This window comes from Podarcis liolepis (genome assembly GCF_965112155.1).
Source record: "Podarcis liolepis genome assembly, chromosome: 16".
Lineage (NCBI taxonomy): Eukaryota > Metazoa > Chordata > Lepidosauria > Squamata > Lacertidae > Podarcis > Podarcis liolepis.
This window is the reverse complement of record NC_139567.1, coordinates 21,207,537-21,228,675: the sequence shown is the minus strand read 5'-3', so window position 1 is coordinate 21,228,675 and position 21,139 is coordinate 21,207,537. Positions and strand designations below refer to the sequence as shown.

The window sequence follows — 21,139 nt, the reverse complement described above, 5'->3', positions numbered from 1 at the left end:
TGGACTCCAACTCCCATCAGCCCCAACCAGTGCAGCCGGGGTCAGGCATGATGCGAGCTGAAGTTCAACAGCATTTGGTGGACCACAAACTCTCCATCCTTAATGCTGTATTGTATGCTGCCTAGAGAATTTTGGAAAGGCAGGTTCAAGATATTAAAACGGGAACTTGCTTTACTGTTTGTGTCCAAACATGCCATACACCTGGAATTTCCCAGACAAGCTGGAATTCAGCTGTTGGAAACAGTGTCCATGGGGAAATTGCTGAAATGTCTGGCAAAATCTGGACATATGGCAACTCTGGTTGAAAGTGTAGATTTTGGCGAATTTCTTTTTAAAAAGCTTTAAAACGTCTTCTTTTTTGAGATTTTTTTTGGGGGGAAGCCCAACAACTTTGGGTAAAACTAAAAAAAAAGCTCAACAACGTTTGTGCCTGGGTTTTCATTTTTTGAAATATGGCAACCCTAATCCTTCCTTCTCCTCCTCACCTCTCCATCTTCCTTCTCATCCATGTGTTCCTCTCTCCACTTTTGCCAACATGCATCCCTCACTCCAGCTTGCAGCAAAAGTTTACATTGATTTCTGTATCCCATTCCCCTTCCGTCAAGACCTTTCCAATCAAAGTGCCTGATTAGATTTACAGCCTTTCCAGGGGAGCTGATGGCACCCCCCTCCCCTTGCTACCTGCTATCAGGAGGGCCATTAGGGGCCGATCCATCACAGGGAAAAATCCCCCCAGCCAAAGCAATCGTTCCCCCACCCACCCCCCAGTTTGTTGCCATCTCCTTCCCTGCCACAATCTCTAATGTAGTCAAAGGGATCATATCGCATCACTCCGGCTGTCTGCTTAGGCCTGGCAGTTAAGTGAGCTGTCTCGAAGCAGAAATATTATTTACGGGATAATGTAGTTTAGGAGAGAAAGAGAGTGACACGCAGCCAGGGGAGGTAGAGGACGGGGATGGGAGGGGGAAGGAGAAGGGAGAAGATCGGCCTTGCACTATGATAACTGTCAGCAGCTCCAATTCATCTTGGTGACACCCAGGCTCATGCAGTTTAATGGAGGGCAGAGAAGGCTGGGTGTAGGACACAGGGGGAGAGGAGAGGAAGGCAGGTGTGCCCTAAAGGTATGCAAAGAGATGCAGAAAGGAGATTTTCTCCCCTTGCCACACTTCTAAGATCCACATGACCAAGAAGTTGATAGACCAGAGTCCCTTCTGTTGTGGATAATTCAGACTGAAATTCCCAGGTGTCAAAAAAAGGTTATTTATGTATGCCACTAGGGACGCAGGTGGCGCTGTGGGTTAAACCACAGAGCCTAGGACTTGCTGATCAGAAGGTCAGTGGTTTGAATCCCCATGACAAGGTGAGCTCCCGTTGCTAGGTCCCAGCTCCTGCCAACCTAGCAGTTTGAAAGCACATCAAAGTGCAAGTAGATAAATAGGTACCACTCCGGCGGGAAGGTAAACGGTGTTTCCGTGTGCTGCTCTGGTTTGCCAGAAGCAGCTTGGTCATGCTGGCCACATGACCCAAAAGCTGTCTGTGGACAAATGCCGGCTCCCTCAGCCAATAAAGCGAGATGAGCGCCGTAACCCCAGAGTTGGTCATGACTGGACCTAATGGTCAGGGGTTCTTTTACCTTTACCTATGTATGCCACTACTGCAGCTCGTGTTTCTCTAGCCCAAAAATTAGAAAACGAGCGAGGTCCCAACTAAAGAATGGCAACTTGAGTTGACAGAATATGCACAACTCACAGACCTAACATCTAGAATAAGAGAACAAGAAGTACATACATTTAAAGAAGATTGGAAAACGTTTATTGGATATATGGGAAATAATTGTGTACAGCTGAAAACGCTGGCAGCATTAAGATAAATTCAACTACGTAAACAAGTTTTGATGGATGCAGTAATGAAATACTGAACGGTATAGTTTCTGTAAAATATGCAGGGATTTATGATATGTAAAATGAACCATGGAAAGAGAAGAAGGGAAGTCATTGATATCTTAAGGATGTAAAAGGAGTATTTTAAATTGTAAAACAGAAAATTTAATAAAAATTACATATATATATGAAGTTGATAGATTGGCACCTGGTTCTGGGTGTAAACTAAGGGAGTCCATTGCTCAATCAGTTGGAGGCAGTAATGCTTCTGAATGTCAGTTACTGGAAACCACAGAAAAGGAAAGGGCTTCTGCACTCAAGTCCTGCTCAAGGACTTCCCACAGGCATCTGGTCAGCCACTGTGAGAACAGGATACTTGACTAGATGGGCCATTGGTCTGATCCAGCACACTCTTGTGTTCTTACTCAACAAGAGTTTCTCCCCAAATAATTTAAAACGAACTCTTGTGGAAGTGTTAGTTACAGATAGGTAGCCGTGTTGGTCTGCCATAGTCAAAACAAAAAAATTCCTTCCAGTAGCACCTTAAAGACCAACTAAGTTAGTTCTTGGTATGAGCTTTCGTGTGCTTCTTCGGTGTATCTGAAGAAGTGTGCTTGCACACGAAAGCTCATACCAAGAACTAACTTAGTTGGTCTTTAAGGTGCTACTGGAAGGAATTTTCTTGTGGAAGTGGTTATTGTTGGCACAGGGACCAGAGACCCGGAAGGGGGACCTGTGGCACATGTGATGCTGCTGAACTCCAGCTCTCATCAGGACCAGCCAGTGGAGACAATCGTCAGGGATGATGGGAGATGTATACCAGCAACATCTAGAAAGGCAGAGGTTCCCTATCCATGTGGTTGAGCAAGGGTGGAAGACCTGTGGACCTCCAGATGTTGCTGGACTACAATTCCTATCATCCCTGACCACTGACCAAGTGGGCTGGAGCTGATGGGAGTTGGAGTCCAATAACAACTCCCCAGGTTTGGGCCATCGGCTGCCATTAGGGCAGTGCCGCTCCTGTACCTTTAGGAGTGGAATAGAAAATCTCAAATGTTTGACAGCACTTCCAAAAATGTCTTCATCCACGCAACAGTCACAAGTGGGAACAAGGCTGCCGCATTTACGATGGCAAAATCTAGCACGGGGACCTTCCGACTTGATTGTGAAGATTTGCTTCCTTCACGGAAGGCAGGAAAGAACCCTTTTGATGGGCCGCGCTGTCAGACCTCATGAAAACAGCTCGCTTCTTTGGCTTGCTCACACTGGCGTGTCACAAAATTCTGTTTCACATAATGTAACGCTCACATGCCTGTTTTATGTCAGCAGATGTTAGGAGGAGGATAATCTCTGTAGCGTTTCTCCACACACACACACACACCCCTTAAGACATCAGGCTTGGATGTGCTTTGTTACAAGCTACATATTCTATTCTCCTCCCTCACCCTTCCATTATTTGCAGGTGATCAGATCATTTTGCCCTCCCCCCCCCATTTTAATTTTCCCCCTCCTCTCCTGCAATTATCTTTCCCTTTCATCACCACTGGAGCTGGAAGTACAAAGTACCAATTAGCTGGTTTTCAACTTTAATTAGCTTGGAAGGTAGAGCAAATTAAATCCTTTTATCATATGTTTCAAAGCCCTTTCCCATCAAGCTCCCCCTCCCCACCAATGCAGCCTCCCCACCCACCCCAGTTCCACCCCCCCCCCAAATTCCCTGCCTTTGAATGTGAAGGTCATTTTCACACTCTGAGGTCAACCCCAGTCTCTGTATCCCCCGCCCACCTAACTTGGATTGGGGCCTTCCAGCTCCATGGCGGGAGGGCGCTGACTGAGACGTCTGTTCCCTTTTCATTGAGTCTTCTCTGGCTGATTTTACAGGGTGAGTTCTCTCAAATAATCTGCAAGGAAGAGAGATGTTCAGCACTGTGTAAAATCTTTTTGGACAGGACAGGATAAGAGGGATTCTGAATGCCACTATGCAAAGGCCGAGGTTATCTTTGTATCTGGCATTGCAAGGAAGCACTGCTTAGTCCCTTATATCACAGCCCAGCCACTGAGATTTTGGGGGAGTCACTACTGGTGCCCCTGCTTGGCTCCTAGCAACTAGAAGCTGCGCATTCCATGTTGTGGGTCCAAGCCTCCGGGCTAAGATTGTACAGGCATCCTCCTTGCTGAACAACAACTTTCTTGCTCCAGCAGGCATTTTTAGATAATAACTGGACTCAGTTTAATTGAGGGCTGTTGTTTGTTTGTTTGTTTGTTTGTTTGTTTGTTTGTTTGACTTGGTGTGCTTTTTATTTATGTACTCCGTTTAAGATATGCTAATGATTAAGCAGCATTTAAATGCCAAAAATAAGCAAATAGTAATTGGAAATACAAATGTGACTTTGGTTTAGGTAGAAAGGCTCCTGGAATTTGAGCTGCTCCAGAATTTCAGCAGCACCCCAAAAATTATTTGGAGGGTGCTGGATTTTGCCCCTTTGTTTTCATATTTATTTATGGGGTTCCTTATAAGAATTTTTTTTTATCATAGAGTAGGAAGGAGTAAGCCAGAAATCATCTAGCCAAACCCACCAATGAATGCAAAATGGCTCTGCATTACACGATGTGATGGTGGCACCCATGACAGGTGTCGGCTCAACTACCTCCAGGGCAGATCTGCCCCACTTCCAAACAGTTCTTGCCATTAGGAAGGTTTTCCTAACGCTCAGCTGAAATCTGCTTCTACACTGCTTCTTTTCTGCTTTTCCAGTCCAGACTAGAACCAATATGCTACTTCTCTTGCCATGCAACTATCAAAGATGCGCACGGGAATATAAAAAGGCTAAAACAAGCCATCCGATAAACAATACAGTACAATGAAATGAAATGAAATGAAATGAAATGAGAAATGGAAATTTTAAAATGAAAGGAAGACAGAGGCAGCGTAAAATAACCCAACAATTGTCACCTGGCTATAACAGAGAGAAGGGAAACAAGGCCTCTCCATGGTCTCAGCTGAGAAACCAACAACATTTCTCTGCTCCTTTCCTTGAAATCTTAAGCTGGATGTTACAAGAACTCTGTTACTTAAGATGAGTGATTCAGTTTGCCATTTTTCTCCTTCCTCCTCCTCTCTTTTCGTTTTGTTGTTTTCGTTTTCATGTCTTCACTATAAGCTTGAGGACAGCAAATGTCACTCACTGCAATCTCTCTGTGTGTGTGTGTGTGGTTATCAACACACACCATGGATTTTTTACAGCCAAGGCTTGCTCTGTTCCAGGTGTGGGGAAGCTTTGTCCCTCTAAATGTTGCTGAACTACAACTCCCATCATCCCTAGTTACTGACTGTGCTTGCTAGGGCTGATGGGAGTTGTAGTTCAGCAACATCAGGAGGGCCACAGATTCCTCACACCTGCTCTAAGCATAAAGCAAAATAAAGTTGAGTTCAACATGTTAGTCATGTGTGTGTGTGTGTCTGTGTGAGTGAGTGAGAGAGAGAGAGAGAATATGGATTGTCTCCTGTACAAGTAAAGCTTAGACTCTCTGAATGTAGAAAAGTAGGAAAGCACAGGAAAGGTTGGGTTAGAACATTTTTCCTTGCTAGCTCTATTTATTGCATTTATTTATGCATTTCACTTATTTATTGCGTTTATGTCCCACTCCACCTGTTTTTGAAAGGAGCGCAAAGGGGTTTATATGATTCTCTGCTTCCTTTTTTAATCCCCACAATCACCTGAGGTTGGTTAGGCTGAGAGGCAGTGACTGACCTAAGACTACCCAATGAGTTCCTCTTCATCCTGGAGAAGAGTGACTAGTGGGGTGCCACAGGGTTCTGTCTTGGGCCCGGTCTTATTCAACATATTTATCAACGACTTGGATGATGGACTCAAGGGCATCCTGATCAAATTTGCAGATGACACCAAACTGGGAGGGGTGGCTAACACCCCAGAGGACAGGATCACACTTCAAAACGACCATGAAAGATTAGAGAACTGGGCCAAAACAAACAAGATGAATTTTAACAGGGAGAAATGTAAAGTATTGCACTTGGGCAAAAAAAATGAGAGGCACAAATACAAGATGGGTGACACCTGGCTTGAGAGCAGTACATGTGAAAAGGATCTAGGAGTCTTGGTTGACCACAAACTTGACATGAGCCAACAGTGTGACGCGGCAGCTAAAAAAGCCAGTGCAATTCTGGGCTGCATCAATAGGAGTATAGCATCTAGATCAAGGGAAGTAATAGTGCCACTGTATTCTGCTCTGGTCAGACCTCACCTGGAGTACTGTGTCCAGTTCTGGGCACCACAGTTCAAGAAGGACACTGACAAACTGGAACGTGTCCAGAGGAGGGCAACCAAAATGGTCAAAGGCCTGGAAACGATGCCTTATGAGGAACGGCTAAGGGAGCTGGGCATGTTTAGCCTGGAGAAGAGGAGGTTAAGGGGTGATATGATAGCCATGTTCAAATATATAAAAGGATGTCACATAGAGGAGGGAGAAAGGTTGTTTTCTGCTGCTCCAGAGAAGCGGATACGGAGCAATGGATCCAAACTACAAGAAAGAAGATTCCACCTAAACATTAGGAAGAACTTCCTGACAGTAAGAGCTGTTCGACAGTGGAATTTGCTGCCAAGGAGTGTGGTGGAGTCTCCTACTTTGGAGGTCTTTAAGCAGAGGCTTGACAACCATATGTCAGGAGTGCTCTGATGGTGTTTCCTGCTTGGCAGGGGGTTGGACTCGATGGCCCTTGTGGTCTCTTCCAACTCTATGATTCTATGATTCTATGAGTTTCATGGCTGAGGACTTGAACTCTGGTCTCCCAAAGTCTTAGATCGCAGAGTTTTCTAATTCCATCCTTCTCTATGCCTTTCTTTCTTCTTTTTCTTTTCCCTATGCTTTTCTCTTTCCTCCTTGTCCTTTCCCTCACCCTTCCTTCCTTCCTTCCTTCCTTCCTTCCTTCCTTCCTTCCTTCCTTCCTTCCTCATAAAACATAACCCACCTCCACTTCCAGTATGAAAATGTGCCATTTCCAATGTACCACCTCATTTTGTTGTCTGTGTGGAGCTGGCCTGAATGCGTGAACAGGATCGATCTGCTGAAATAAAAGTGAGGAGGGGAGATGGCAAATTCTAGCTGCGTTTGGCTCATTCACACATGAAAGACTACACCTGAGGGTGCCCTTGTCAGCTGCTGAACATCCACGTGCAAACTGGCTTAAAAATGGGAGTCTAGCCCGGAACCAGCAGGTCCTAGGTTTTTGGTCCTGTGTCCCTCCCAACATCATCGCATCCCCTTCTACAGAAGGCACCGCCCACTCTTCCTCACCATCAAGGCATTTCCCCAACAGACCAGCAACAGCAGCAGCTCAGAAGGAACCTGTCGCTGCATGATGGAGGCCCGGCAGGATCCATTTATCACCCGGCAGGCAGCTTTATTTTTAAAAAAAGACGTGAGAGTATATCAGGGCCAGGAGAATAAAACAACTCAACAAAGACAAGCAAACACAGGAAAGATGACAGCCTGGCGAGATGAAGATGTACAACTGGTGGGATCACAGGAAGGTAGAGGCGATATTTGTGGAGGGGGGGTTGCACATCTGCTTGCTAGGGAACCAGCTAAAGAAGCACCTTTCCTGAGCAGGTATAAACTGACTCAATATGGGTCAGCTTCTAGGTTGCGTACTGGGCTGAGACTTGCAGCCAATACTGATTTTCTGCTGCAAAGAGGTAGGAAGAGGGGTGCAATTTGCACAGGGTTGGACCTTCTGCCTCCATCCATTCCAAGCCACTTTGCGCTCTTATTTATTTGTTGTTTTTAGTCGTTTAGTCGTGTCCGACTCTTCGTGACCCCATGGACCAGAGCACACCAGGCACTCCTGTCTTCCACTGCCTCCTGCAGTTTGGTCAAACTCATGCTGGTAGCTTTGAGAACACTGTCCAACCATCTTGTCCTCTGTTGTCCCCTTCTCCTTGTGCCCTCAATTTTTCCCAACATCAGGGTCTTTTCCAAGGAGTCTTCTCTTCTCATGAGGTGGCCAAAGTATTGGAGTCTCAGCTTCAGAATCTGTCCTTCCAGTGAGCACTCAGGGCTGATTTCCTTCAGAATGGATAGGTTTGATCTTCTTGCAGTCCATGGGACTCTCAAGAGTCTCCTCCAGCACCATAATTCAAAAGCATCAATTCTTCGGCGATCAGCCTTCTTTATGGCCCAGCTCTCACTTCCATACACTTATTTATTTATCATTTATTTATTTAGAACATGTGTTGTTGTTCTTTACGCACCCTCCACTTCAAGATCCCGGGGCAAGCTAGAACAATTAAAATACAACATTTAAAACAGTTCAAAACAACTTACGATCACAAAAATAAGGTGGGTCCTAAAAATATTCATCACTTGTGTGTGTGTTTGTGTGTGTGTGTGTGTGTGTGTGTGTGTGTTACCTACCACGCCAATCTCTAAGCAGGGAGAGACTCCAGAGGTTCCTGCACTTACCTGGGTTTAAATTCCTTGGGATGAAGCTCAGATGGTATCTTTCTGATATATGGCTTTATTTACGCATATATACAACCTGAGCATAGGAAGCAAGGGCTCAGAGTATTAACACTCCCGTAGATATTGCTCCCCCTTTATTTTATTTATTTGTTCACATGTTTCACAGCATTTATATACCATTTAATTGGAGTCAACTTTGCTATGAGAATTAAAATGCAAACAGACAAGAGTCATAGGAGCAGACAAAGCTGCCTTATATTAAGCCACACCATCCAGCTTAGTACTGCCCGCACTGACTGGCAGCAGCTCTTCAGGGTTTCAGGCAGGGAATGTTCCCAGAGCTACCTGGAGATACCAAGGATTGGATGGGAGGAATCTTCTGCTTGCAGAACTGATGCTCTGCCAGTGAGCTGCAACCCTTCCCTTTGTTGCCCATCAAGGGAGTAAATGGCGTGATAAGAGCCTACCATGCAGAGTTGATGTAAGGGTAATACTCCACATTTGGTTTTTTTGCAGGTTTGGAGCAGTTCTGCAAATGAGAAATGATAGAATGCTGCTTATATGATCTTAGTGCCTAAGACTACATTTTCCTATTCATTACAGATAAGCCATTGCCCCGAGGGATACCAGGAGGCATTTTTGGAATCCTGGGCGTCGTTGCTGCTGCTGCCCTCATTATCAGCGTGGCTGTGACTGTCTTCATTGTCTACAGGCGACAGCAAAAGGGCCGCTCTGACACCGACAATGATCTGTGAGTACCACACGCCCACCACAACCCCATATCTGTTCTCCCAAGAAGGAGGAGGATCAACTTTGAGATTGCATGGGCCAGTAAAAGGATAAGGCACCAATTGTGGAAGATGCTATTGCATGGGCATTCCCTGGATTGAGGAACCGTGTTAAGCACCTCTAATAGTAGGAAAGAGCTGTCCGTGGTGCTGATCTTCCATGACACAGCTCAAGAGCAACCTGAGGCCCCCATCAATGGGATGCATTGAGATCAGATACATCCAATGGAAGTCTAGTGTAGAGGATCCACTTTTGCGCTCTCTGGGCCGCCCTTTCTGCCCATCTTATTTCAACTCTAAGAGGCAAATAGCTTTGGCAAGTCCCTGTCCTGGGCTTGCAAGCCGTCATCTCATTGCTTCTCCTTTTAACGGGACCATTTTCTTAGTACTGGTAAAGAAAATATTCTTTCTTCAGAGGGCATTTGAACATACCTCCCTCTCTCCTCTGCCTGCCTGCAGCTTCTCAAAGCATCCCTGGAGATGAATAGGGTTTCTAGGGAAAACGTTATTGTGCCGGGACAATGCATGGCCTGTCCATTTTTGTAAATGCATCTCACTCCCCACTTGAGCCCATTCCTGTATGCCAGTTATGCACCAATGGCACATCAGCTTTGACTCACTCTGTACGTGGAGCCAGTTTTATTGTGGAGACTCTGGGATTGCTTAATAATATTCTAAATGGGGGGAACCTACATCAGCCACCACTGTGCTCACTCCTTGAGAGAAGCTCTTTGCTCCTCTCCTCTGTTCAGAACTGAAGTGGGAGTGATCCATTCCTAGCATCCAATGAAATATGGGCATGTCTAAGGGTGTGTATTCAATTTGGGAGAGGCTGATCCAATTCAAACAAAGAACTCAGCAGGAGGGGAGAAGATGGTGGATTTCTGCAGGGATATTTACAGAGACCTTTCACGAGCATCATAGGAGGCATCAGTGAGCACACTGGCACCCAAAAGCACCACATTAGTGACCCTGTTGTAAGATGAAGGCTGGAACCTCATATTGTGTTCCTGTGCCCTGCATTGTGTCTATGGCTGACCATTTCTCTTCCTGCAGGATTGACCTTCCCCCCTCCCACAAACCTGCTCCCCCACCTCCCAAGCGGAAGCAGGAGATGAAAAGCCACCTAACAGCAGAGGATATCCAGGTACCTTCCCCTGTTGCTGACCATCCTCACCTGAAGCAGAATGAAGCATGGTTTCTCCAGCCACTTGTCAGAATTGCTCTGCCCATCCTATCTGGGGAAGCCTTTTGGTGGGGGAGTCAATATCAGCGGCGTAGCGTGAGTTGTCAGCACCCGGGGCAAGGCAAGTAATTTGCGCCCCTAACCCGGGGCAAGGCAAGTAATTTGCGCCCCCCCAACCCCTAACCTGCCGATCTGAGGCGAGTTGCCGCTGGTGCTGCTGCCCAAACGACGCCGCTTGCCCGGAGGAGGGGGGGCAGAGAGGCGAGGAAAATGCAACATGGCCCAGCAGCTGCAGCAGCAGCGGCGGAGGCGGGGCTGTGAGGAGGGGCTGCCTGGCGCGTCCTCCGCGGCGAGCGCTGAGAGCCGCTGCCTGCCGGACGCCTTCAGCCCAGGCGCGCGCACAGCTCGTTGGTTCCGCGAGACATGGGGCTCTGCTACAGCCTGCGCCCGAGGCTCTTCGGCGACTCCGGAGGCAGCGAGCGCGCCCCCCAGATGTTGCGCCCGGTGCGGCCAGCCCCCCTTGCACCCCCCACTGGTCAATATGGTAGGATGGGTGTGATGAGGTAGGATGGTGAGGTAGGATGTGGTGAGGTAGCAATTTCCATAGTTCCTTCAAGGGATACTGTAATTCAGTTTGCAAATCTGGCAAGGAAAAGAAAAAGGGGTGGAATGAAATAGAATTAAGGGGGAAAGGGAATTGGGGAGAGAGGGAGAGAAGGTAATTCTAATAGGCAAATAATATGGATGGTGTACTGATAATATTTGTGAATAGTTGCTAATCTGCCCTCTTGAACTTTACTCACCCCACCAACCACAGGTCGTGCACTTGGACAACATGAAGGAGCCAGAGGAAGAGATCCAGAAGTTGCCACCACAACCCCCCTACTATGACATGGCAGCCACCGAGCCAACCCCTCACTCCGACATGATGGTAAGGATGAGGGCCACTGCCTGTCCACAATCTGGACCTTTCCATGGATCAGGGATGGGGATCCTCCATTCCTCCAGGCACAGCTGGACAACAACACCCATTCTCCTTGACCATTGGTCATACTGATTGGGGCTGATGGGAGTTGGAGTCTGACAACATCTGGTGTGCCATAGATGTCTCCATTCCTGATTCAAGAGGAGGTCTTCCTTGCTCTCAGAAGGAAATGTCTCATCTAAATATTTTTTTGTATGCAGTGTGGAATGCTGCTTCATATATCAGAGATAGGGAACTGGATGCTGGACTCCCAACTCCCATAGACCCTGACCATTGACCATGTTGGCTGGGGCTGATGGGAGTTGGAGTCCAAAAGCAATTGGAGGGCAACTGGTGCCCCATTCCTGACATACAGCTTAAGCACCCTGGTAGTCAGCTGGTGGTCCAGTCTGACTCCCTCAGCTATTAGGTCTCTCCCACCCACTCATCCCCAAAAGGTAACTTCCCATCAAGAACCCCTTGCTGCATCATGATTCCTTTTCTGGGTGAGAAGCAAAAAACCACAGGTGTTTCTTTGTATGATCTTAAGCCTGTCACTCATAGCAAGCAATGGCTGTTGTGGTACATCCTGCGAGCACTTCTCCAACTCTGTGAGATGGGAATTGCAAACCATTTCAGGTCCTGGGTGGATTGCCTGGGTATCAGATTGGGAGAAAATGGTGGTGGTGCAATATGAAAGGAGAGCAGTAGCCCCTTTGGGATGCTGGGCTATGCCGTGGGACCAGATGAGAAAGGGGGAGAGGGCAGGTCCAGAGTCAACGGCTGCTGCTCTTTGCTGTTGGCTCTGGTTTCATCCCTCTTGCAGGACTCAGACCATTGAGGAGGCCAGCAAGAATGATTCAGGGGGCCTGTGTGCAGGTTCCCAAGGGGGAGCTTTGCCTGTGGCGAAGCATAGGGCTTCCCACCAGCCAGCATGCCCAAGACTGGGAAGACGTCCACACAGAGCATGGAGAGAGAGGGAGGGCAGGCGGATGCCATGGCAGATGGGTGATCTGCCAGCAGAGCATGCTGGTGCTTGACTGCTAAATGAGGACAGCACTTTTTTCCCCTGAAAGCCCTTGTATTGTATGAATCTGCTTCAGCTGCAGGCAGGAAGACGGTAAATGCAAAGCAGGAGCGACAGCAGGGAGATTAGTGGGGGGTCACCGAAGGCGAAGCGAGTTGAGTGGAGAGGCAGGCGAGAGGCCACTTTGGAGGAGGGAGAGGAATACAGAACAGGAGGGGGAAGGTAGCTTTTTCTCCCTAGCCTATGATGGGCTCGCAAGACCCATATGTAAGGGAGACCGCTGCTCTGTGCTTCCCAAAGCTGCACATTCAAAGCCCGAGACCAGCCCAGGTGGGCCCCTTGAGGAAGGTGATGGAGGTGACGGTTCACCCCAAACTGTGTCATTCTGGCTGCTTTGCAGGTGATCCAGAGCCACAGATCAGAGGGTAGCCAATGTGGTGCCCTCCAGACATTATTAGAACGCAACTCCCCCCATCATTGGACATGGTGGCAGGGGCTGATGGGAGTTGGAGTCTTCAAGGTGGCACATGGGCTACCCCTGCCCTAGACAACAAGCTTCAAATGGTGCAGGGAGGGCACCGATTCACATCCCAAACAACAGTGTGCACCATGCAGATCATCATGTGACTTGGTAAATGAGGAGAGCAAAGAGCTGGGCTTTAAAGAGTCCTGCTGGGTCAGACCAACGGCCCACTTGCAACCTGCTTCCCGGCTTCACCAACCAGATTCCACTGGGAAGCGAGCAAGATTATCATTCTCTATATTGTTTCAACGCTAATGTTTCTTATTTGCGGGTGCACTGCTTCTGACCCTGGAGCTTCTGTACCATCATTCCAGCTATCAGCCTCTGACAAATCACTCCTCCTGTATTCATTTGGGTCATCCTCTGTAAAGCCATCTCAGCTCGCAGCCAGCACTGCATCATGTGGCAGTGAGTTCTGTAAGCTACCTGCACCTTGGTGAAGAATCGCTTTGTTTTGTCAGTCCCAACCTGCTGCCCATCAGATTCATGGGATGACCCTGAGTTCTAGTGTTGTGAGTCTTCTTTTATTGCTATTGATTCTTTTCTTACTGACGATAATTTTAGAAACCTCCATCCTGTCTTCCCTACCTCATCTTTTTTGGCTAAACGTAAAAGTCTCAAATAACTTTCCTTGTCCTTTACTGCACTTTCTCTACCTTTATGATATTTCATACAGAAACTGGCTGGGGACCAGTTTACTTGCAGTATTGCTTTACCCCACAGATACCCACTCAACCGCTTCAATCTGCAGATTTGGCACTGTTGCAAGTGCCACATAATATCTATTCCGCAGTTGTAATAAATCGATCGTTTAGCGTGGCAGCTCCCTGCTTGTTAGGACACCCCATATTCATCTCACGGAGCTACAGTTCCCAGAACTCCCTGGAAAGAGGGATCGATTGTTATACCAGTCTGAGAATTTTAGCTCTGGGGGGAGAATAGGGGTCACCTGGTAACTCTCAGCACCTTTAGAAAACTACAGTTCCAAGAATTCGTCAGGAGAAAGCCATTAAAGTCGTATCACAGGCACTGTGTGGTGTGAACATAGCCTGAGCTTCCTGCACCACCCTCAGATTCTGAAATTGGACTCACTTCTGTGCCTTGTGTCTGCCCTGCTTGGGCTGATGACCCTGGACATTAATGCCGGTTGCTGTTTGATGTTGTGGTCATTTTGCCAGCTGGCTCCTTTCCTAGCAGACTCCTAAATCAGCAGGTCCTCTGAGTTGGCAGAACAGTCCCAGAGGCATGTGGCCTCCCTAGTCCCTGCCAGGCAGGGCGGTTCCAGAGTCAGGCCAGGGACTCTGAGAAAAGCAGATAAAGCACAATGGCAGCATTAGTATGGAGGCAACAGGTGCCTGCACATTATGCGGTGATACAGGCAGTGCCGCCACCTCCCCATATCTCCTGGGACATAATGATGGCTGTTGCCAAATGGAATAAAAGTCCATGGCAGCACTAGCAACTCAAGATGCTGATCTTTGAACAGATCAGATCCTTGGTCTGCTTAAGCCAGTTTTGTCCACTATAACTCCCAAAGTCTTGGGAAGAGGCATTTCTTTTGGGGGGTGCACAAAATGCACATTCAACATGCCATCTGCAAGAGGGAGGAATCAGCAGACATGGGGGGGAGAGCTCAAATTTTGTAGAAGTGGGGAGGGGAGGGGAAGCGTAAGAGGAGGATAACCCCCAAAGGGCCCAGTGAGGACTGAGCATGCTCAGTTGGTGAGGAGTGTTGACTGATTGCTAGGGCTTAGGGAATTGGAAATCAATGAAGCAGGGAATGGAGTAACCTGGGAGAGGGTATGGCTGGCTGGCTGGCTGGCTGGCGGGAACTAAACAGGAGCACTCTTTGCTGCAATATTTTGTTGCAGGCCCTTGTTGTATCAGTTTAAATCCAAGCACTGAAAACAAGCCCAAAGGCTACACTCCTTGACTGACCGAGGTACAACAAGCCTCAGAATGGAACTGGGTCAACCGCATCACCGCAATCAGCACAAAGAGGTCAACTGTAAATTGGTTTTCTCTGATTGTGTTCCATTGCAATTGGGGTCAGTCTTTCCACCTGGTCTCTGGTACGGCCTGTGTAAAATCAGTTGGAGGATTGTGGGCATCATATTCTGAACAAGGCCATCCCAAACAAGTTTTCATAAATTATCTCCCCCTGCCCACCTTGCCTTATCATATATTTAGCGGTATGGCCCTAGCTCATTAAATGATTGCAACTGGACCGTTTGTGGTACTGTAGTTTATTTCTTAAAACTATATCACGCCTTTCCTTCCTTGGGAGACCAGAGTGGCAAACACATCAAAATAAATTTCTAAAAACAGTTTAAAACATTCTGAAAACATCTTCTTTGCAACTGATTCAGGGAAGGCCCATCCCATTTTGCCACATGAAGTAAAATGGAATTGTTGCTTCCTGCCCCCAACCCCCATGGCCCACCACGACTTCCGCCACTGGGCAGGCATTCTGCAAAATATTGCCATTCCACTTCTCTACCCAGGGGCAGGGAAGCCGAGCAGCAACATTTTGCTTGGCAATATATGAACTCAGCATGAGAGGAAGCAATGAGTGGGCTCTTCTCTTTGTGCTACCCCACATCCTCCAGAGAGAGGGAGAGAGTTGTAGGGATGGCTGATCATACATGAAGTTCCCTGAGGACTGGAAACAGTGTGGAAGTAATGCTAAGGAAGGGACGCCCTTCACTTTCCCAAAAATGACTACTGCAGTGCCGCCTCATTTCAATTTGATTTAGTCCAAGAATGTGTGAATGCACACCTGTCCCTTTGGTTGATGGTGGTGCAGAGCTGGAAACTTGTTTAGGTTTGGAGGTTGGAGGTGGGGACAAAATAGGGAGGGGAAGTGGTAGAGAGAGGGGAACCTAGAAAGAGTATCAGGGGAAGAAGAATAAGTGGGATGGCAGGAGGAAAGAGATGGAGCTTCCATGGTAGAAATGAGCAATGATCTAATCTTAAAACTCTGATCAGGGGGAAGAAAATTATAATGAATGGAGAGGTTCTGGAATTCTGAGCCCAGAGGATAGGTGGCATTCTTCTGTAAGACTGGGAAGGAAATTTGCTCAGGGAACCCAAACTCAGCTGTCCTTTGACATCTGTCCTTCTCCCTATATTGTGATATAGCTTTCCATTTTAAAAAATGCATACAGAAAAAGAATGTAGGTTATGGAAAAGAATGTACAAAAATGCTGTACATTGGAGAAAATTGCTTTAGAAAAATGTGTATGATACACCAGTATGGAACTGTGTATATTAGAGTGAAATGCACACAAAAATGGAGACAGATTTTCCACAGAAATAGTGCTTTTAAAAAAAATAATATCACAAACTTGTGCAGAAGTGGCCATAACTAATTTTAAGATTAGGAGAACAGGAAACAGGGAGGGACCGAAACTGACATTTTTGTCCAATGTTTATGTTCTTCCAGAATCAGGGTGGTTGCAGGGACTAGTTGCAAATTTCCATTGCACCCAATTCTAATTTGTCATTCCAGACCCTGCCCCCAAACTCTCTCATTCTGATTAGAGAAAGAAGATGGATGATGAATCTGGTTCTCTTGCAGAGACAGGTCCTTGCAAGTCAGTCCTCAGACCCTGGGCATGCTCAGCGATATATTTTCTTTCTGAGCTGCTTCAGGGTGGCAGGTTATTATGGTCTGTCCTTCTCTATCCCCCCCCCCGTGCTCTTCCTCCAGGGGGTACTCAAAGGTACTCTTTTTGTTGTTGAAAAGTGTGGCACTTACTGTAGCAACTTCATGGTGAGTACCAGCGCCTATTTTTCTAGAAAAAAGCGCTGCCCCCTCCCATACAATTTTTTCCTCCTCTTGAGGCTCCTAGTGCTGATGTCAGTGGGTGATGTCTTTTTATCTACTTGTATGTTGAAGATCTGCAGGTAGCCAGAAGAGAAAGGAGCTGAAGATGTGAGCGTTTTGTAATCTCACAGAGCCAAACTAAATGTAATCCTGGCAAGAGCTGTGTGCCCAGGATGGATTGCTGTTGAATCCTTACCAAGTGGAGGTTTAAAGGACAGTAAAGGGGGTGGGAGCTACAGACCTTTCCCCCCCACCTTTTATTTAAAAGAAGCAGCACAATCCAAAGTGGACCCAGGAAACACCTACAATCCAGCCATCGAGAGCCTCTTACTTGCCAAATTCAGAGTTGACCACAGCCCCATGTAGACGTCCTGGCAGAAAATGGCTGCTGTGCACATTACCTGTCACAAGCAGGGTTTCCAAACTCTGGTGCTTTTCTTCTGGTTCACCACAGTGGTGCCTTAAAAACAGCTTCTTGACGTGAGGAAAACTCAACAGGTACAGTTTTGGACCACTGCTGCACATATACGTGGGGGAAATCTTCCCCTGTTGAATTTCTTCCTCTCGGGGACTAAGAAATATATGGCGATGGGGAAGATGGGAAGATGGACAGCAGTGTGCTATTTAATCTCTCATCAGCAAAGGCATCCGAGTGTCTGCCATGTTAACAGAGAGCCAAGTCCGGGATATGGTACTCTGAGGCAGTCAGAGGCAATTACTCAGGAAATCAGCCCTTGTAACAACAGGCTCTAAAGTGCTTGTTATGGAGCCATAAACCTCTTTGAGTGGCTTCCCCACAGCTGGTAAATGGCTGCGAACCATTTCAGAAGGGGTGGGAGGTGCCTTGGAATGAAGCACCTTTTGCATAATATCTGTGACAAGGCAGTGCCTCATGTGGTGGGAAAAAGCTGAGAGATCATTATTGGGGCTTTTGGGGGGGTAATAATGGGGAGGTTCATTAAGAGACTCCCCACCCCAATCTGAAGACTTGGCTGTATCAACAATGCTGCTTCAACTGTTAATTTCCCAGTCCTTAAAGTTGGAGAGGAAAAGGGTCCTCTGCTAACAGTCCCTTCCTGTGTAAAATAACAGTCCCTTCCTGTGTAAAATAACCCTTCCTGTGTTAAAAATAATAATAAAAACCACCTGGTCAAGCGCAGATTCAGGATGCTGCCATGTTTTCATGGCTTTAGAATGGCGTGTTTGATGTCACGGGTGTCCAAAGAGAGACAATACAGAAAAGGCTGGTCTCGGATCTGGGGGCCCAGGTCTTTGAGTATATTCCACACCACAGGTTTACACTGGTTCAAGATTCCTCCCATCTTTCCAGGGGGGTTCTGGGAGCTGTAGTTCTTCTCTGTAGGGTCCACCTTTGAAGGCCAGCGAGCGCCTTTGGGGTTTTCAAAAGTGCTGTGTGTGGCAGCTGCTAAAATGGCTGCTGCGATGGAATGTGCGGCTTGATACAAAATGGCTGCCACATCTGAAAGAGCAGAATGAGAGAGAGGTCCTTTTGCAGGCACCATAGAGGATACTGTTGGGCACATTGGTGCCCATGAGCAGCCCCCAGTATAAATATAAGGTGGGGCATTTAAAGGTGATCTCCCTCCCCACTTGAAATCTGGCAGAGGACATCTGATATATAGAGCTGTAGCTAGGTGATCTTGCGCCCCTGGCAGAACCATCCAGATTGCGCCCCCTAGCCACAGACAAATTAACTCTTCTTTCCGCCTCTCCTCCTGCAGCCCAGAGCCTCCTGCAGCACAGGGGCACCAGTTTCAGGAAAAGCACCGACTTCAATTTTGTGCCCCCCTCTCACCTGCGCCCCTGGCGGCGACCCACTTTGCCACCCCCTAGCTAAGGCCCTGCTACTATACGGTTCTCCTGATGGTGGTCTCGAATCATAGCAGCTGACTCTGAAGGGTTGTTGTTGCAGGGAAGAAACCAGTAAGGACAGCAAATTCAAATACGCTATACAATTGTTAATATGGAGCAGGCAAGCATTCAGGTCCTCAATGCGATGTACGATGCCGTTTTTTTTTACTGTTCATTTTAAACCTTTTTTTATCTCTTCCCCACTGTCATTCTTTATTTTCTGCCTCACTTTGTCTTCCTGCCCCACACATGACCCACCCCATACCTCTGTTTCTTCCTTCCTTCCTTCCTTCCTGTTTCTTTCTTGGCACGATCCCATTGGTTATGTGTTTTCGTCCATGTGCATTTGTGTGCGTGCATCTTTCTCTCTCTCTCCCCTCCATGCCTCTCTGCCTTTGTGTCTCTTCCTCACACAACACACTTTCCTCCGATGTCGTCACCTTGTTCCCTTCCTGTCCTCCACCGCCGCCACCACCCTCTTCCACGTCTCCATGCCTCACTGCTCTCTCGTCTCCAGAACTCTGGCAACAGCAAGGACTCCGACGTCCAATACGCAGAGTTGGACACCTCCGCTCTGGCGACGTCACCCAGCCCCAGGACTTCGATCCATGCTGGCGGAGACCTTGTCGAGTACGCAACCATCCAGGCTAACTTATGCTAGCGCATGACACTGTAGGCCTTTCCCCCCTCAGATTCTGGCCTCAAGGTACACAAAAGCAAAGCACCGTTTTTTTCCGTCCTTCCTCTCTTGGTTGACTTCTGGCTTCATGTCTGTCTCTTTCCTCCTCCCCCCCTTTTGTGGAATGGCTTCCCCACTCCCCTTTGCATCCTATCTTTCCCCCTCCCCTCTTTCTCCTTGCCATGGACCTGCATGCTCCTCTCCTTGCAATGGATGGTTTCCCCCTTTGGTGTTGCCTGTTGAAAGAGAACAAGAGCTGAACCCAGCTTTTTGCCTTGCGCTTTGTGCATGTAGCTCGTGGCAGCATGGCCTGCCTCCCTCTTTTGCTTTGTACGGCAGAGGGGAGGGAAGGACAGGAGGGTGGGCAGGAGCTTTCCTCTGGAGACAGGGCTTCTGTATTCTTTGGGGGGAGAGTGAGAGGAGGGTTTTGAAGTTTTCTAAGTGGATGGGTGAGGCAGAGAAGAAAGTACTTGGCTCACCACTTGAAATTGGTCTGGTGATTGCCTAGGGTGAGGTTGATTGTGAGATGGGGAGAAAAGGAGTACTTGTGTTGGGGGAGGTCACATGAGAGATTAGAGCCAAGAGCATTCCCTCTGTCCTCAGCCAGTTCTGCCAGCTCTGGGATCTGAGCAGAGCAAAAGGATACTCAAGGGAGATGGGTGAGAAGGAATCCAGCAAAAAGCTGCATTGAGAGAGGTTAGAGAGGCTTCTGAAGTTCAGGATTCCAGGCTGTACAGTTATCTAAGGTGGTTGGAAAGTCAAGAAGTTGCAAAACCAAACACAAAGAAGAAAGGTGTGTGCAGATAAAAGCCACCACTTCTTCAGGGTCTGTCCTAATAGGCCAACCCAAGAGCACACAGCAAGAGATTCTGGAGAGGCTCACAGTGTTGAGAAGTGGGATTTAGCTGGCCAACTCAGTGCCAACTGCCATGGCCAATGGTCGGGATGATGAAAGTTGATGTCCAACAGCATCTGAAGGACCACAGTTTAGCATCCCATAGCCTAGAAACTTTGAAGAATGGACAACAGAGGATCAAGAAAGCCCTGCAGAGTATCCATGGACCAAGTTTCCACCACCCAAAGCCTTGCCACCTAGAAAGAGCCAATTACTCCACCAAAGGGCGCAAAAGGTGGAGCATTAATCTGACTAAATCTGTGGTGGTTGCAGCAGACCAGTGCTGAGGCAACTTGTTCCTGCCTACAATCATATGCAGGGTTGTTGTCCATGGTCCTGAAACTGTTGTGGTTGAACTCTGAGCCAGTGCCCTGAGTTCTGTCCAGGGTCCAGGCTCTGCTCCATCACAAAGTCCACTGAGTCCACTTCCATCATTTGGACCACTGCCTTGTCATTGTGAAAGAAATTGCTATGGGTATGGACATGGTCCAGGCAGAGAATACCTTTCCCTTGTTGAATTTTTGTCAGCCAGGCAGCTGTTAAGGACACAGGAATCCTGTCAAGAGAGGGGAAAGTTGCAAAGCCTGGTGCCACTTATGTGTAAAACCTAGTGAAATGTGGTATGGAGGGCAGGGAGATAAGACTAAAGGAGTGTGGAGGTTTCAGATCTATTCACTCACTCAAGTACCCCTTCTTGAAATATAAAATGTATCCTACTTCTTATATCTGAATTGGACAGACACAAGGCTGCTGTCAGCCTCTGGCATGCTAGGGCAGTAGCCAGGGCTCCAGCAATTCATCAGGGCCTGCTGCCAAATGTCTGCAGTGAATGTCCTATAAGATATCTCTTTTTCTGCACGGGCACACTTGGCTGGGTCTAGCTGCCATGTTAACTTTTCAGAACACCATAGAATAGCAGGCCATTGGGGGTAATAGGGGGAATCAAAATGGTGGCTAGACAAAGCTATCTGGTGCAGCTCAAACCACTGCTGCTCACCTCCAAGTAAGCATGGCCC

General features: G+C 47.6%; 1 protein-coding gene and 1 long non-coding RNA gene across 5 annotated transcripts in view; one reads left to right on the top strand and one right to left on the bottom strand.

Moving 5' to 3' along the window:
• Positions 1-21,139, top strand: part of NECTIN1 (nectin cell adhesion molecule 1) — a 193,614-nt gene that overhangs the window by 157,948 nt on the left and 14,527 nt on the right. For 2 of the 4 annotated variants that reach the window (XM_083481070.1, XM_083481071.1), the window contains exons 7-10: positions 8,964-9,111; positions 10,205-10,295; positions 11,152-11,265; positions 19,067-19,179. In XM_083481070.1, the coding sequence (XP_083337196.1) occupies positions 8,964-9,111; positions 10,205-10,295; positions 11,152-11,265; positions 19,067-19,179 (466 nt within the window). The remainder of the gene's footprint in view (positions 1-8,963; positions 9,112-10,204; positions 10,296-11,151; positions 11,266-19,066; positions 19,180-21,139) is intronic. The other 2 variants (XM_083481067.1, XM_083481069.1) reach the window with 1 other exon arrangement.
• On the bottom strand, positions 10,904-18,602 carry LOC310696117. The gene is made up of 3 exons (XR_014520439.1): positions 17,824-18,602; positions 13,941-14,149; positions 10,904-10,976 (listed from the first exon to the last, which is right to left on the bottom strand). It is a non-coding gene; the product is annotated as an uncharacterized lncRNA (long non-coding RNA).